The sequence below is a fragment of the Natator depressus genome, chromosome 3 (genome assembly GCF_965152275.1).
Source record: "Natator depressus isolate rNatDep1 chromosome 3, rNatDep2.hap1, whole genome shotgun sequence".
Taxonomy (NCBI): Eukaryota; Metazoa; Chordata; order Testudines; family Cheloniidae; genus Natator; species Natator depressus.
This window is the reverse complement of record NC_134236.1, coordinates 157624828-157639819: the sequence shown is the minus strand read 5'-3', so window position 1 is coordinate 157639819 and position 14992 is coordinate 157624828. Positions and strand designations below refer to the sequence as shown.

The following is a 14992-nucleotide window of genomic DNA, read 5'->3' as shown; positions in this document are numbered from 1 at the left end:
ATTGCAAATTCATTCTGTGTCTAGTTCTTGGTTACAGCAGTAGGTTGCAGGAATATTAGAGCAGGTAAAAACACCAGCATTCCACAAAGTCATTCAGGCACAGCCCATTTCACTGGCCCTCTCCTATTCTCCCCACACACCCGTTCAAATGTTGGTACAAAGTAAAGCTTACTCTCAGGCAGATAAGGGGCTGGCCTCACCTCTGCCTTACTGTGGCTTTATCCAGTGTTACTCCTTTGATTTCAGTGCAGTTACCCCAGTGTCAAACTAGAGATACTCAGTGGTGAATCAGACCCAAGATATTCATCTTGTGAATCCACACTGGAAATGGAGAAGGTGCGGCCCAAGTATGATCCGAGGAAAGAGGGTACTGGGAGCTGACCTGGGGTTAGTATCACTGCTGAGGTATATAAGTGGTGCATCTGAACTGACCTGCAGTCAAGACCAGCTCATCCTGAGATTGTGAATATGTTTAACCCTCTCTCTGCTGGTCTTCCACCAGACCTGCTATCTGCCATTACCCTTCCACTGAAATCAGGTCACCTTTAGGATGTACCTGGCACCGGCAGCAGCACTGTTGGTACATAGGTGCTAGATGGATCTGAAACAGCTAGGAAGGGCTGCTTTTAGAGCCTTGACGTTTGACCGTCCTTTTTCACACCCACCCCCTCACCCTCCCACCCTTCTTCATAGGGGCACCTCAGGACACTGTACAAAGAAAAAACAATCCTAAAATAACTTTAAAAAATATAAATCCCAAAGAACCCACAATAAATTTTACCCAGGGCTTATCACTTAGGAAATCAATGAATTCCTTGATAGAGACATGTCCAGGGGCCACACTGTTCCACCACCTTCCAAAAGCCATGGGGATATTCAATAGTAAGGCCACATTAGGGTCACGCTGACCATGCAACCGCAGGAGCACCGAAGTGTAAATGTTTGGCATACCCGATAAAAAGGTGTCAATGCGACTTATTTCTCGTGGGTGATGCCCTAGCTCTCCAGCACTCTTGCTGTGGGTCATTTGGTCCTGATCTGAGTATGTTTCTGCCATGTTAGAATTTGACCTACCTATCATTTTAAAGAAACAGCTCCGAGAATTTCCTATGAAGCCGCCTTTTTGTAAGTCATTGGTGGCTGGCATCCCAGGAGACGGATGGAAGAGAACCAGGGCTGCCCCCGCCATCAAACGTGAGCAAAAGAATACTATAGGCCAAAACCTACCCTGGGAGAGACGCATACAATTCCCATCACTGTCAATGGGGGTCGTATGTGTGTATCAGAGGGCAATATTGGCTTCTTCCAACATAGCAAAACTTTCCACCCCTCAAGTAAATAGGCCAAGTTATTACCTGATAAAGGTGGTCTTCCCAGTGGAATACTGCCCCACCAGCAGCACCATTGGCTTATTATCAAAGTCAGCATCTTCTAAGGCTGGCGAATGAAACTCGTGGAATTTGTAGTAGTCTTCCAAAGGGAGCAGCTTGGTCTTGTAGAGCTTTTTGAGACCCTCGCTCACAGTCTGGAACACTTCAGGGTCTTTCCTCCTCCTGTCATCGGTACCCAACCAGCTGAACATGATGGAATGGCCGGAGAGGTGATTGCCTTTCAGTGAGGCTTGGTCTTCAGAACACAAAGCAGAAGAGGTGTATGGCTCAGCCGGAACTCTTTCTGGGGAGGGTTCCAGGCAGCAATTCCTAAATTTAGTCACTGTGTATTTGTTTATGTTAAAGCAGCAAATTTCTGTTTATCTCCAGAGGTTGCTGGTTATCCTCTAGGAAAGAGCATTCTCTGCAATGCAAAGCAAGACGCTTGGGCAGGATGCAGGGGAGAGGGGGAACGAAATACCCGTAGTGGCTGCAAAACAACGTCCTTTTTCTTGTATCAATGGAAGATGAGATGACTCTCCTTGATTTCCTCCAGGATCTCTTGTTATCCACAACCGGAGCTTTGATTCTTTTGTTGTTTTAAATCTGCAATAGGTAGGCTTTTTAAAGTATTTGCATAAAAACTCCTCTTGAATTGCAATTATAATGCAAAATAAAAATGCCTCCCCCCCCCCCCCAGCCCGGTTTGCGAGGCACTTAAACGCTAAACTTCATTCACTCTCTCCTTTCAGATCGTAGAGGTGGGACTGAGGCGCTGATTTGCTCCCGGAGGGTGCATGCTGCAGCTCTGGAGAAGAGGTGGCTAATCACGACAGCATCCTCCCCTGGAGCCGCAGCTGGTGTTTAAATGCCAGTCTTTCAGGAAATCGACGAGCAGCGGAAGTCACCAGCTCCTGGCAGAGTCTGGCCGTTCTCACGGGCCGGGTGAGGCTGAGCAGGGAAACACCATGTCTGGAGGAGGAGCTGGCTTTGCTCCTGCTCAGGATTTGCTGCAGTGCTGGGCATGGTCAGATTGCAAGCTGCAATCAAGGACGCAGTCATCTCTGGGGTGGGAGAGGATCAGGGCACAGCGCCCTCTAGAGGGAGACGCAGGGATCTCGATTAGCAGATTACACACAGACACAGTTTATTGATTTAAAAATACTTCGTTTTTCATTTTTAATCTGGCATTCATTGGCATAGCTCCACTGACTGCAATGGTGATGTGAAGAGGCATGCCAGGTTAGAATCTGGACCATAATGTATGTGTATTATGGTGCTTTTCATCCCAAAGAATCTAGAATGACAGAGCTCTTTAACTCTGTGTGTGTGTGTGTGTGAGAGAGAGAGAGAAGCCTTGTGATCTCTCATACTGCCCCTCAAATGTACCTCAATTCTGACCCATAGGAATGACCTCTGGGTATTGACCTTGAAAGGGTAGTTCAGTTTCCAAGGCCTGTTTGGGGTCTGGTGTCTTCGCATAACCTGCCAGCAAGGAAGCTTGTATTGTGGTGGATTTCATTTTTATATGTGTCAGCAGCCACTAGTGTGGCTCTCCCTGATCTGTCTTATGTTTGCATTGGCACCATACCTGCCAGCTGAGTAGTATAGTTCATTGGTAGTTTAGCTCTTCTCTTAGCAAACTTATTATTTTTCTTTAATTGTGTTACATTACATTACAGTAGGGTATATAACCATGCAATTAAAATATGAGCTATATTAATCCAGCCTGTCTATCATATACCAAAAAGATGGCTGGCATGGTACAAGAAAACCATGGCAAATATTTTCAAACTAGGGTGCCTAGAGGTAGGGATCTAGTTCCACATTTAGCCACCTAAATAAAAGGGGGCTGATTTCCAGAGGTGCCAAGCAGCCTTCTCCCAGTGAAGTCACTTTGAAGCTTTACAGGTCCTCTGGAACCTCCTGTAAAGCGGGCCCCTTTTATTTAGATGCCTAAATGTAGAGTCAAGTGCTTGACTTTGAATATTTTAACCTATAATCTTACAGTAATAACTAAATATTATTTAACAGGACAGTTAAATTTGGTTGGCCCATAATCTGAGTAACTTTTCCCCTTTAAATGTTTTTAATGCAAAATAACCCTCAATAAAACCAGCCAATGGAAGCTGCAGAGCTGGCATTTGGGGCGGGGCAGCGTGCAGAGCCTATCTGGCTGCCCAGGCATCTAGGGGCCACAGGGACCTGATGGCCACTTCCAGGAGCCGTGCGGAGCTAGGGCAAGCAAGGGCCTGCCTTAGCCCTGGGCCCCCGCTGCGCCACCGACCGGACTTTTAATGGCCTGGTCGGCAGTGCTGACTGGAGCCGCCAGGGTCCCTTTTTGACTGGGTGTTCTGGTTGAAAGTGGATGCCTGGCAACCCCAGCCGGGACCCAGCATAAAACCTGGGATTCTGCAGCACCACCTGGACCCCTAGTTCCTGTGCCTATGCCTCCACTGAGGGTGTGTCTACGCTACCGTTAGGTCAATGTAACTTGCATCACTCCGGATGTGAAAAAACCACTCCTGAGCAATGTAAATTACATTGACTTAAAGCGGTGTCCACACCATGCTATGTTGGCTACTGCCGCCAATGTAGTGCGGTAGTGAAGACAAACCCTGAGTCCTTTGCCAAGAACGCTGTCAGGAGGCATTTTTGGAAAAAGATCCCAGCTGTCAGGAGACGTTTTTGGAAAAGTGTCAGAAGCTCTGACACCTTCCCAGCAGGTGGTGGGTGGTTCGTATAACAGTGAAAAGAGTCCCTAGGCCAAATTCCAGCTAAATTCAAGAATCCCTCAACCAAATGTGTTTAGCATAAACAACTCCAACTCTGTGTGAAAGGCAATTGATATATATCTGCTGAAGCTAGGGCTGAATTTGGCCCTTTGTGTCTGCCATACGATATGAGAACAAACAATCCTTGCATTTGAATAAGAATGAGCAAGTTAGGGATAATAGGATCGTCAGGGTCTGAAATGTGGTTATCCTTTCCTAGTAATCTCCAGTGAAGAGGCACCCTTGAATGCCAAAACTAGTGTCTGACCACCAGTGCTAGTGTTTACTCCAACCACACAAACTAAGAGATTCCATAAATATAACTTCTTGTGAAAGTGGGATCATCTTAAAGGTCGGGGTGAAATTCTGCCCCAGTGAAGTGAATGGGCCAAGATTACACTTACATTATTCACTTGTTTCTGTTGTATCTATCTTTTGTGAAGAATATAAAAGATCTACATCTGCCCCGAGGGCCGGTTCCATTGTCTTTTGGATACTAAATATTTGATAATAAATTTGGGTTGTTTTTTTCCTGTTGATTAAGCATTTTGTCATCTCTGGTTGCTTCCATTCTATGATCTTTTTTATTTGTACAAGTAGTTCTTCCGGCTTGTCTCCCAATCTAGCATAGAAGTTGGATAGTTCAGAATCCAAGTGGTGATTTATCTGTTCTGCAAGGATATCCATTGTGGCAGTAAATTATACATTATTGCATTTCCTGCAGAAGGTCAAGGTTCTTACCTCAGCTTCTTCAGTAGTTATTAGAGATGGTGCAAAAGTAGAATTAAAACAAACAAACAACTTTAAAGCAATTGTATCTCAACTGAAAATTTTTGCAAAACTATGTTGATTTCTTCAGAATTTTTCATTTTCAAAAATGATTGTGCGTTAATTTTTTTTTCTCTAAAATTTTTAAAAATGGATAATGATGAAGAAATCAACATGGCTTTGCAAAATTTTCCTGTTATGTTAAAAATGGCCAATTTCATCTCCTAGTTGTCTCCACCATTCAAGAACGGTACAGTTGCGAGGCCATTCTAGTATCTACACAGCTGTTTTTGCGTGGCTGGACTCTTCCACTTTACAGTCTGTGTTTGTGATTGCCTTGCTTTTCACAAACTAAGCCACACTTAGCCCGGTCAGGCCTTGGATGGGAGACAACTGATGAAAACCTAGATTCAAAGATTATAAAGCAGAAAGGGATCACTGTGATCATTTAATCTGACCTCCTGCATAGCACAGGCCATAGGACTTCCCTGAATTCTTGTTTTGAACTTGAACATATATTTCAGAAAAAATATTCAATCTTTATTTCAGAATTGCCAGTGGTGGAGAATGAACCCCAACCCCAGGTAAATTGTTTCAATGGTCAGTTTATGCCTTATTTCCAATCTGAATTTGTCTAGCTTCATCTTCCAGCCATTGGATCTTTTTACACCTTTGTCTGCTAGACTGAAGAGCCTATTATCAATTTTTTTGTTCCCTATTTACGGATATCTAACCGGTGATCAAATCACCCCTTAATCTCTTCATGAAGCTAGATGCTGTAGAAAGTGGTGTTGGTGATTCAGAAGCACTGAATCTATGCCCCATGGTGATTGTGCTAGGTGTCCCGGTGCTTCCAGAGGTACTGTCTTTCTAGTGAGATGTAAGACAAAGGTCCTGACCACCAGTAACATAAGAGAGCCCATTGTACTGCTCGTAAGAGAGAGATGTTAACCTCCAGGTCTCTGTTAAATTCTGCTTCTGGTATTACATCTTGCCAACCTAAATTCCACTTGTTGTTTCAAATGGATACTGTTTTCTTTGTTTCCTGTTTAAACCTGTTACTTATGTTGATTTTAAACAGCTACAAGACTCCACTCCAGGGTGGATATATTTTAGTGCTGGGTGAAGTGATCATTATTTGTATGTATCCTTTGTTTATTCCATAGTGACATAAGGAAGCTTAATTTTTTAATATCCATAAGATTGTTGGATGAAAAATGCTAGGCAAATACTAATTCTTTGGGTCTAACAGCCAGTATGATTATCTCTATTTCTATCTTAACAGTATAGGCATTAAATAACAACCACAAACTTTCTGTGTCTAAGTTCTCATTCTGGTTACATTTTTCAGGTAGGTGGACATATCATTTCTCAGGAGATAAAGCTCACTGGGAGTCAAGTGTTTGGCATTCTGTCCCTGAACCTGCCATAGAATTTCTTGTGATGCCTCATGCAAGCCATCTAACCTCTGTGTCTTCGTTTTCCCATCTATAAAACAGGGACAACACTTCACAGGGGCGGTATCAGCATATTGTGCTGTTTTGGATGAAAGCAGCTACAAACGTTTGCTGAATGAAGGAGAACAAATGCTAGGTACAATGTGGGTAGATCCAAGAACTACGTGGGTACTACTGGGGGAGGCAGCATGATCTGGTGGATAGAGATTGATGCTAGGAGTCAGGAGTTGAGTTCTGTTTCTCACTCTGCCACCGACCTGCTTGCATGATCTTGGGCAATTCACTTCACCTGTGCCTTGGTTTCCCCTCCAAGTTTTTGTGTGTTTAGATTGTAAATTCGTTAGGTCTCTCTCTGTGTTTGTACAGAACCTAGCACAAGTCTCTGATTTCTAATGGGCCCGTAGGTGCTTTACATAATACAAATTGTAATAGTAATTACAATATTTTGCTCAAACAGCTCTACACAAACACTACCTCACCTTCCTGGAAGTGATGTCCATATAAAAGCCTGTTCTCTTTCCCACTTTCTGAGCAGTGGAGGGGCTTGGAGAAAATACTGCTTGTCCAAGGAATGTGGTTCAGCCTGCTCTAAAACTGACAGATAAATACAGCTGCCGTATAAAACAAGTCATATGATCAATGGTGACATGAACCTTTGTGGGTTATCTATAACTGTTACTGATACCTCTCTTTAAATACCTAGTGCAGCATTTTTAAGGACATATCCCTATTAAAATAACATGACTGTACAATGTGAAATTCACTATCAGGCTTCCGTGACAGCTTGCCACATTAAAGTGACTAGGCAGTGTCTGAAACTAAAGCTATACAAAGACAAAAAAATGTTAAAACTGTTGTTATTAACAGGGTTATTATGGCTAAGTGGCTCCAAAATAGAGCTGGACAGGAACTGGAATTTCCATTTTTTCAGACTATTCAGTGATTTCAACATTTGTTTTTGTTCTGAATAGGGACAACCAGAAAGAATTTGGAAAATTCCCACAAAATGATTTTTTTCCCAGAAAATATTTTGGTCATTTGAAATATTTTATTTAGATAATATCAAGATGTTTCTCGTTGATTTTGCCTTTTGCCTTATAAAAAGACATTTTTATATAAAATAAAAAACCTCAAAACCAAAAATTTATTTTGAAACAAAAAATCAAAATGTTCGATTCAGAAATGTCAAATGAAAACATTAAGATATTATCAAAATACCTTTTTTCTTTTTTTTTTCCAAAATGAAATTTCATTGAAATTGGCACATTTCCATGAAAAAAATTGGTTTCAACAATACAGCATTTTCCAATGGAAAAACAATCTGTGGAAAAGTTTTCAATCAGCTCTACCTCCAAGCTTTGTTGTTCTGCATTGTGCAATACAATCTGCCTCTAATGAACAATATGCTCTTTTAAAATGTACATTGTCCCCAATAGCTGTGACGTTGACGAAAACGATGCTGTTAAGGGAACTTCAATAAATAGTATAAGAGAGAGCAAGAGAGTTTATTGCAAGGTATTTACAGAGATTATTAGTATAAATTGATCAATACAATGGAGCAGATTTTGCTCTGTTACACAGGTGTAAATCCAGTACAAGTACGTTGAAGTCAGCAGTCTGTTACAGAATTACACTGGTTTTACTCTGATGTATCAGAGCAGAATCGGGCTCACAGCATTTATTTTGTGTGTTTTTAATTATTGTATTGATGCTAACTTGTAACCATTCCTATAGCTGGTCAGAACAATTCCATTTAAATATTTAAAAAATAAAAACCACTTTATAAGTTTTGTTTGTTTTCTGCCCAGTCCTAACTAACCACAAGAGAGAGTCTAGTTAAAAATGTATGCAAAACAAATTAAAGTGATCTATTAAGAAACTAGTCATCCAGGTATAACATATTATGTATGTGTTTATAGAACCTCAAGATAACATTACCTGCCTAGTGCCGGTCAGAGGTTTGACCTACTTCACTAGTGTCTTGAACCGTAGTCAAGACATGAAATATGCATTTTGCAGTTCATATTTAGTATAGCTGAAAAGATCTGACAATCTTCCAAATGGGGAGAATGTGAACATGTCATCTGCTAGTATTATTAGGAAAGTCAAGGTAGAAGATTTGGTTGAATTGTGCTCATCCGATATTGAACGAAGTTTCCAATCCTGCAGCTGTCCGTGTCTGTGAGCCATGAATTGCGGGACAGGGGTCTAAGACTCTTGTTGTGAAAGTTAAGCTAACTAACCACTATAGCTGAGAAGTAGTCAGACACTTACAAAAGGAGCTTTATATTATGAACCACTAAGCTAATCACAGATGTCACAGGCCAAACAAATAAGAAACAAAATGCATGTCCTCCACTTTTATGAACAGAAAGTTCCCCAGTTTGGGGTCTTTGTTTCAGCAAAATGAGCCCACAGCCTCTCACTTTTTTCAGACATTTTTCAGAGGTGTCTACCCCCCAATCTTTACAAAGGTTTTAAAAAAAAATGGCTTACTTGCTGACTCCTTCCAGAAGGGAGACCGTCTGTTCTGATGGTCTCTCAAAGTCTTCTCACCTTGTGGAAAGTAGAGTGGGTTGAAAAATAAGGCAGAAAAAAACTGAGAAAAATGTCAGAATAATTTTTGTTTCATTTTTCCCACCTATTAATTGAAAAGTTTAATCCAGTTTGTATTGTTTGTTTGTTTTGTTAATCTTTTGAAACAGGACATTTTCAGATGTGATTATTTTGGTTAGGTTAGTCACATGGTAATAAAAATTATATAAAAAGTTTGTAAAAATAGTTTTTGAGAATGCCTTATTTTAAAAAAAGATTTTAAAATTGATAAAAGTTTCCAGAAAACAATGAGTTTTCATGAAAAAATGTCTGTGTTGAGAACAGGGCAGTTTTCAATAAAATGGTTTGATCAGTACTAGTGGAAAGGTCACAATTTATATACTCCCCTTTTTTTCCACTGTGCCTTGCCAGAAGCTAGTGTAACCCACTAGTCAGTCCATGTTATGTGTCCCAGATACAGAGGGGATGTCAGTCTATTACAGCGCCCAGCTACTGAGGTTGGTTTTTCAGCTCAAGCTGTAGCAGCTGGTGCTTTTAGCTCTGTAGGCCCCTGGTTCAATCTCTTCTGTTAAGATGGTGGCCATCACATAAATGGGGCAGCTGTCTAGGCTTGCTAGATAAGGTACTACTTTGTATGAAGAAAGGTGGTGGAATCAGGACCTTAGTTTTCTTAATCTTATAACACCCACATTCCTGTAAAATAGGAGGTGAGTCTTTGGGTTTAAACACAACATTGTCAAGATTCGGCTAGTCTCACTTAAGGTTACGTAGATGCACGGTGTCGATGACACAGTGTTTTGGGATTTTGTTTTTTCTCCACTTCCCTGTTGTGTTGGAAGGTGTGTCTTCTGTTGATGTCATCTGAGGTCGAGGCAAGGTGAGCACGGCACCTCATTTTGAAAACAACCTGTGATTCATTCAGTCCCATAAACTCATGGCTTTTTGTCTCTTTTCCAGGAGGTTTGAGGAAGGAATGTATTAAGAAAAAACCCACTTCCTATCAGGAAAATCAGAGAGGCATGAAGCCTGTTCATTACGAAGCATTAATGCCTAATGAAAAGTGTCAAAGAGTTCAGGTAGCAATGGGTGCAGAATGAGCAGGGGCTAGGCAGGGGTGCTGGAACAATTTGTATAGTGGGGGTGCTGAGAGCCATTGAACCAAACTGCAAACCCTGTAGATAATGGAGTGTCACTTCAAGCCAGGGGGTGTGGCAGCACTTATGGGGCTAGGTGGGAGGTGAGGGGTAATATGGTTCCCCAATGTTAAACCAGTCATTAAGGAGAAGGAGAGTTTCCCTTGCTACATTTTTACCTATGGACCAAGGCTCTCCATATCCCAGTGTTGGGAGGAATGGAGGGAGAAACACAAAGTAGCTGAGGTGGAATGGAAGAGAAAAGGAGATAAAGGCAATAGATGGAAGGGAGGGAGATTTTTGAGCTGCAATGGAGAGACAGAGAGGAAGTGTGTGTGTAGGTGGGGACAATTTCCTTTTGGGGTGTCTAGATCCCACATAGCAAATGTTCCTCTACCCTTTCTCTCTCCACTGCTCTGCCCTTCCACTGTCTCACTCCATTGTTCCCTATGTTCCTGCATCCTCCTTGCTTCAAGTGGAGGAGGTTTCTAGACAGTCACAGCAGACCCCTTCCGCAGACTATGAGCCCCTCTCTCTGCTGGTGGCAGGATGTGTAAGCAGGTGGGCCTGGGCCTGGTCAAAGTGTGGAAGAGCCAGGGGAGCACTAACAGGCAGGGAGGTCAAGGTCTCAGTGAGCCATGGAATCTGAATTCCCCTTTGGTCTTGGAGATGGCCCCTGCGGCAGTACATTGACGGGTGGGGCAGTGTGGAGGAAGCTGCACTGCGGCTGTTCGTGCTGTACCTAATTCTTCTTCCCACCTGTCAAGCCAACACATTTCTAAAGCACCAAGGAAACCCTGAGCGGCCTATTTTCTCTTGCAAAGATTGTCCTGTCTGGCTAGGAATTAATATTGCATTTGATGGTATATTCATATGATAAATAATTCAATTATCATTCATTTTTTTTAAACACACAGAGCAATAAAAAGACTGGTAAGATAAGATGGTTTAATTTTAATACTTGTAAAGAGACAACTTGTAGTTGTGATAATCTCCGCCCAGCTTCTACTGACTTGGTTTGCAGGAGACTTCTATTGGAGCAGCTGTCCAGATTACCAGTATGAACCTTGGCTGCCATAATATGCTGGATACACGCACTGCAGCATGTGAATGGGTAACTCTATTAACTGGTAAAGTCAAGGATGTGCAGTTGGCAAACAAAGCCAGAGGGCCTCTTCCTGCTTGTTAATATCTTAGTATCATTTACATTATGATGGGGCCTGAAGACCCCATTGTGCTAGACACTGTACACAAGTGTGAGAGACCCCCTGCCCCAAGAGCTTACAATCTGAATAGAGAAAGTAAAGTATTATTAACCCTGTTTTACATAGGGGTGACAGAGGCACAGTGACATCAAGTTACTTGCTGAAGGTCACCCACAGTGAGTTTGCAGAACAGTCAAATCTCCTTAGCTCCATGCCACAAGACCGATCCTCTTTTAGTCAAAAGACCATCCTTTCTGTCTAGTAAGCTGACAGGGTTTGACCATAGCTATTGAATAATTCTGATGCTTTGTATGGTGGTAGCAGAAGATCATATCCCTGGAATTTCCATTTTTTTCAGAAACTGCACTTGTCTTAATCATCGATGTGACACAATTCAAAACACCGTACAGGCTCAATCCACTCTGAGCTGGATTCCCTTCCTGAGAAGAAAAATCCAATGTAAATGCATTTGGACAGAGTCAAATAAATCCACTCATCATGCATTATCAGCAGGGTGTGAACAGTGTCACCTGTGTGAACAGTGTCACCTGTTTCATCTTTGAGATTTGGTAGAGAAATGACTATACAAACAAGGAAACTGCCTGCCATTTAAACCATGGATGTGTCAGTTTCTGGTAAAAGGTGACGGACTGACGTGTTCTTTCAAGTCCACCAATGGGACCGGGACATTGCCTCCTGGGCAGGTCTCCAGAAAATGCCTATTATTGCTCAATACCATGAAACTGATTCTCTTTCCCCTTTCTTATGCTTGAGAAGTGGAAACAAAGTATCAGATTTGCATAGACAGGATATACCACATGCATGCGTATACAGTGTGTGTATATAAAAACAGGTGCCATTAGAGTGGTGTTGACAGTGGAACGTTACTGTTTCTTGTGAGGAAGCAAAGCCACCTGGAAGAAGGTAGGACGTTTAAATTATAAGTGATAGAGTGATTTGGTGCTGAAGTTCAGAGGCTGCCTGGTGCCTGCATGAGCTTATGAGGATTAGGATTTTCCAAGTGGAGGAGGGGAGCGCAGCACTTATTTGTCTTTTGTCATGCTTGGATGAAGTTCTTTTATCAGCTCAAATGGGCATATTTGCAACATGTTGCAACTAGCTGTACTGAACAGAGAAGCTGCTGCTGCTGTTCTTCGCTGTTCAACGGGAGATGGGAAAGAAAGAGAAATCGGGGTGTTTTCATATCGGATCATTTCAAACAGAGCAGGTGCAAGCAATGATAGACCGGCTCGATCAAATGATCTGGGTTCCACACATCAAAGGCTCTTGCCCGCCAAATTCCTGGGAATGGGGTGTGTGTGAGCGGGTGACTAATCTACACCTTGTGCACACTTCCATTTCAAGATCAAGAGCTACGCATTTTGGGGACACTTTAGGCTACATTTGCCCATAATCCATGCTGCAGAGATTGGAAGGGCCCATTGACTGAATTGGAGTTATATGTGCTCGGCGCCTCTGATCATCAGGATCGTTATTAAGGTGCCTAAATATGGATTTAGGTGCTTAACTACGAGCACTGCAGGCCAGATCTGCAGATGTAAACGGCTTATTTTCATGGGTTTCCATAGGGCTTAGGTGGCATCTGATGATCTGAATGGTGATTTGAAACTTTCAGCCAAGGTGCTTAAAAGCTGCTATGTGACTCTCAGCATGTAGACTGATCGGCTGAGCTTTTGAGAACCGTGCAGGCAGTTCAGCCCTGCATCTTTTATTAAGATCAATAGAAGTCTATGGCCAAATCCCTGGCACTGCTTTGAAAATCTGGACGTCAACAGAGGTCACTCTTAACGCTTTAGGGCAATGGTTTAAGCACTGAGGATTTGGAGCAAGGTCTTTAACCTTGAAGTGCTTTAGTTCACTTAAACAAACAAAAGGCAGTGATTCTTTTCAGAATAACTTTATTTGCTAAAATATATTTGAAGTAATGGGAACCAGCCTTAGAGTTTTGGTACCAAAATACCCACGAGCTTGTTTAATCAAAGATGGGGTGTTGTGCTTGCAGTGTTGTCTTCACAATGTATTATTGTGCGCTAGCAACTTTTACCAAAGCCTAGGAAACTCAGCCGCCTTGTGAGGTTTCCAGATTGACTACTGGTGTTTTGTTTTGATACCTAACATTCTGCTACGATGGATGAGCCAGCTATAAAAGACAGGACTATTGCATTGTCCACTAAATTCACCTTTTAGCACAGAGACGTTTGTTACACCGCTAACAGCTACAGACTTAGGGGCAGATCATTAGCCAGCATAAAGCAGTGTAGCTTCATTGACTTCAATGGAGCTAGGCTGGTTTACATCAGCTGAGGATCTGGCCCCTGAAAACAACCTGCTCCAGGATTTGCTGGCATAAGTGCACTCACAGGGCAAAGAGGAAGAGAGAGGCTTTCAGAGAGTTACTTTATACACTGACTGCTTTTACTAAATGCAGAAGATTTGCCTGTGGACTGTTGAGACTCTCATTTCCAGCGCCTGGCAGCTTCAGAGCATCTAACAGTGTGAGAAAGGTCAGGCAAGGTCCCATGCTGCTAATCTACAGTGCAGCCGTATAAGTCAGATGACACAATGCTTCCAGTAGTAAACATACCAGAGGGAGGTGTGAAAAGAGAATAGGACCAGATCTACCCAGCCTTCTCATTCACAGATTTTCATTAAAGCACTTACCCTCTGTCTGTTACTCACAGCTGCTTGTCCTTAGAAACTGCACTTACTGAAAAGGAAGACACATACCACACTCCGCCCCCAGTACAGGAGGTGACATAAGTAATGTATGCTCAGAGCCACATTCATTAACGTTACCGATGGACATACATGCAGTTTTCCGTGTATACTGTACTTTGCACGTCTTCTGCCCCTTCCACCCAAAGCTCTGAGACTGCTGGGAAAGAAGGAGATTAAAACAAGTGGGGAAAGTGTCCTGTAGCGATCTGAGTAATAATTTCCCATGACATAAGTAATTAGGTGTTGCATTACTTTTAACTTACATGGCATCTGTCATCCAAAGATCTCAAAGCAATTTGGCAAAGATGTTCAAAATTAGGTGCCTACATTTAGATTCTTAGGGGGAAATTTTCAAAGGCATCCAAGGTATTTAGGAACACAAATGTCATTGACTTTCAGTGGGTCCTACTGGAATCACTAGGAGTTGCTGGATCAGCACGTTTGAAAATTAGGCCTAAATGTGGATCTAGGAGTCTAATTTTAGGCACCCCTTTTTGAATGTCTTTGCTTTTATAATTAATAAGCTTCAAAACATGCCTGTAAAATGTGGGTGTTTTACAAATGTAATGAATTGGTAAACTGAGGGGAAGAGAAGGGTAGGGCTGCAAATGACTTAATCTGGCATTGTGGGTACTCTGGACATCTGAAAAATCAGACCCCTTGTGTCCGCTCCTCGGTGGGTGTAACTCAGTCAATGGCTGGTGATCATGACACAGGAAAAAAAACCCATAACAGTTAAAATAAGAGAGGCCTCTCTTTTCACCTCAGGCCCTTTGGCACCAGCCACACAAACTGCAGCCTCTGGGTCATATTCTCCCCCCATTCTTAGTGTTAAAACTCCTGTCTGTGCCAGTGGGAACTCTGTATGTGGAATGAAGGTAGAATACAGCACTTTGGCTGGCTTCTGAATTTTGAGGCGCTATCCATGGGGAAAGCATCTCAACTTGAGTTCCTTGATGAGAGCAACATTTGAACCTGGAATGTTTGATT

The 14992-nt window shown here is 42.4% G+C and overlaps 1 protein-coding gene across 1 annotated transcript in view; it reads right to left on the bottom strand.

Annotated features, from left to right (window-relative positions):
* EHD3 (EH domain containing 3) overlaps positions 1 to 2000 on the bottom strand; it is a 32391-nt gene extending 30391 nt beyond the window's left edge. Inside the window, exon 1 of the mRNA XM_074949152.1 lies at positions 1356 to 2000. Within this exon, the coding sequence (XP_074805253.1) occupies positions 1356 to 1582 (227 nt within the window). The 5' untranslated portion in view covers positions 1583 to 2000. The remainder of the gene's footprint in view (positions 1 to 1355) is intronic.
* Between the last annotated feature and the right edge of the window lie 12992 nt (positions 2001 to 14992).